At 60.1% G+C, this 1,097-nt stretch overlaps 1 protein-coding gene across 1 annotated transcript; it reads left to right on the top strand.

Annotated features, from left to right (window-relative positions):
- Window positions 1-7: 7 nt before the first annotated feature.
- LOC104072602 (metal transporter CNNM4-like) lies at window positions 8-893 on the top strand (the record flags this gene model as incomplete). Its single annotated transcript, XM_009572117.1, has 1 exon — window positions 8-893. A coding segment is annotated over one exon (886 nt), but the record flags the coding sequence as incomplete, so codon positions are not given.
- Window positions 894-1,097: the final 204 nt, after the last annotated feature.

The following is a 1,097-nucleotide window of genomic DNA, read 5'->3' on the forward strand; positions in this document are numbered from 1 at the left end:
CGTGGTGTTGGAGGAGAAAAAATCGCTCTTGCCCCTTTGGCTGCAGGTGATTCTCATCGCCGGGTTGTTGGTGCTGTCGGGGATGTTCAGCGGGCTCAACCTGGGCCTCATGGCGCTGGATCCCATGGAGCTGCGCATCGTGCAGAACTGCGGCACCGATAAGGAGAAGCGTTACGCCCGTAAGATCGAACCCATCCGCCGTAAGGGGAACTATTTGCTCTGTTCCCTGCTGCTGGGTAACGTGCTGGTTAACACCACCCTCACCATCCTCCTCGATGATCTCATCGGCTCCGGCATCGGCGCCGTCGTCGCTTCCACTATCGGCATCGTCATCTTCGGGGAGATCGTGCCCCAGGCGCTCTGCTCCCGCCACGGCTTGGCCGTGGGCGCCAACACCATCGTGGTCACCAAGTTCTTCATGTTGGTGACGTTCCCCCTCTCCTACCCCATCAGCAAACTCCTCGACTGCATCCTGGGTCAGGAGATCGGCACCGTCTACAACCGGGAGAAGCTGGTGGAGATGTTGAAGGTGACGGAACCCTACAACGACCTGGTGAGGGAAGAGCTTAACATGATCCAAGGGGCCCTGGAGCTCCGCACCAAGACAGTGGAGGACGTGATGACCCCGCTGCAGAACTGCTTCATGATCAACAGTGACGCCATCCTGGACTTCAACACCATGTCGGAAATCATGGAGAGCGGCTACACCCGCATCCCCGTCTATGAGGACGAGCGTTCCAACATCATGGACATCCTCTACGTCAAAGACCTGGCTTTCGTCGACCCAGACGACTGCACCCCCCTCAAAACCATCACCAAATTCTACAACCACCCCGTCCACGTCGTCTTCCACGACACCAAGCTGGACGCCATGCTGGAGGAGTTCAAAAAGGGTGAGAGGGGGTCAGGGGGGTGCTGCTTCCCCGGGGTGCTACTTTCTTCCCCTTGGAAGAGGCCGGCGGATGCCGGAAGCAAAACTCCGGGGAGTTTTGCCCAGCAGGGCTGGAGCTGCCCACGTCGGGGCTGCCCGGGGTCCCCACGATTCGGGTGGTCGCGATCCGGAGGGGACTGGGCGCCTGGGGACGCGCCATTGTGGT

The sequence above is a fragment of the Fulmarus glacialis genome, unplaced genomic scaffold, assembly GCF_000690835.1.
Source record: "Fulmarus glacialis isolate BGI_N327 unplaced genomic scaffold, ASM69083v1 scaffold19912, whole genome shotgun sequence".
NCBI lineage: Eukaryota > Metazoa > Chordata > Aves > Procellariiformes > Procellariidae > Fulmarus > Fulmarus glacialis.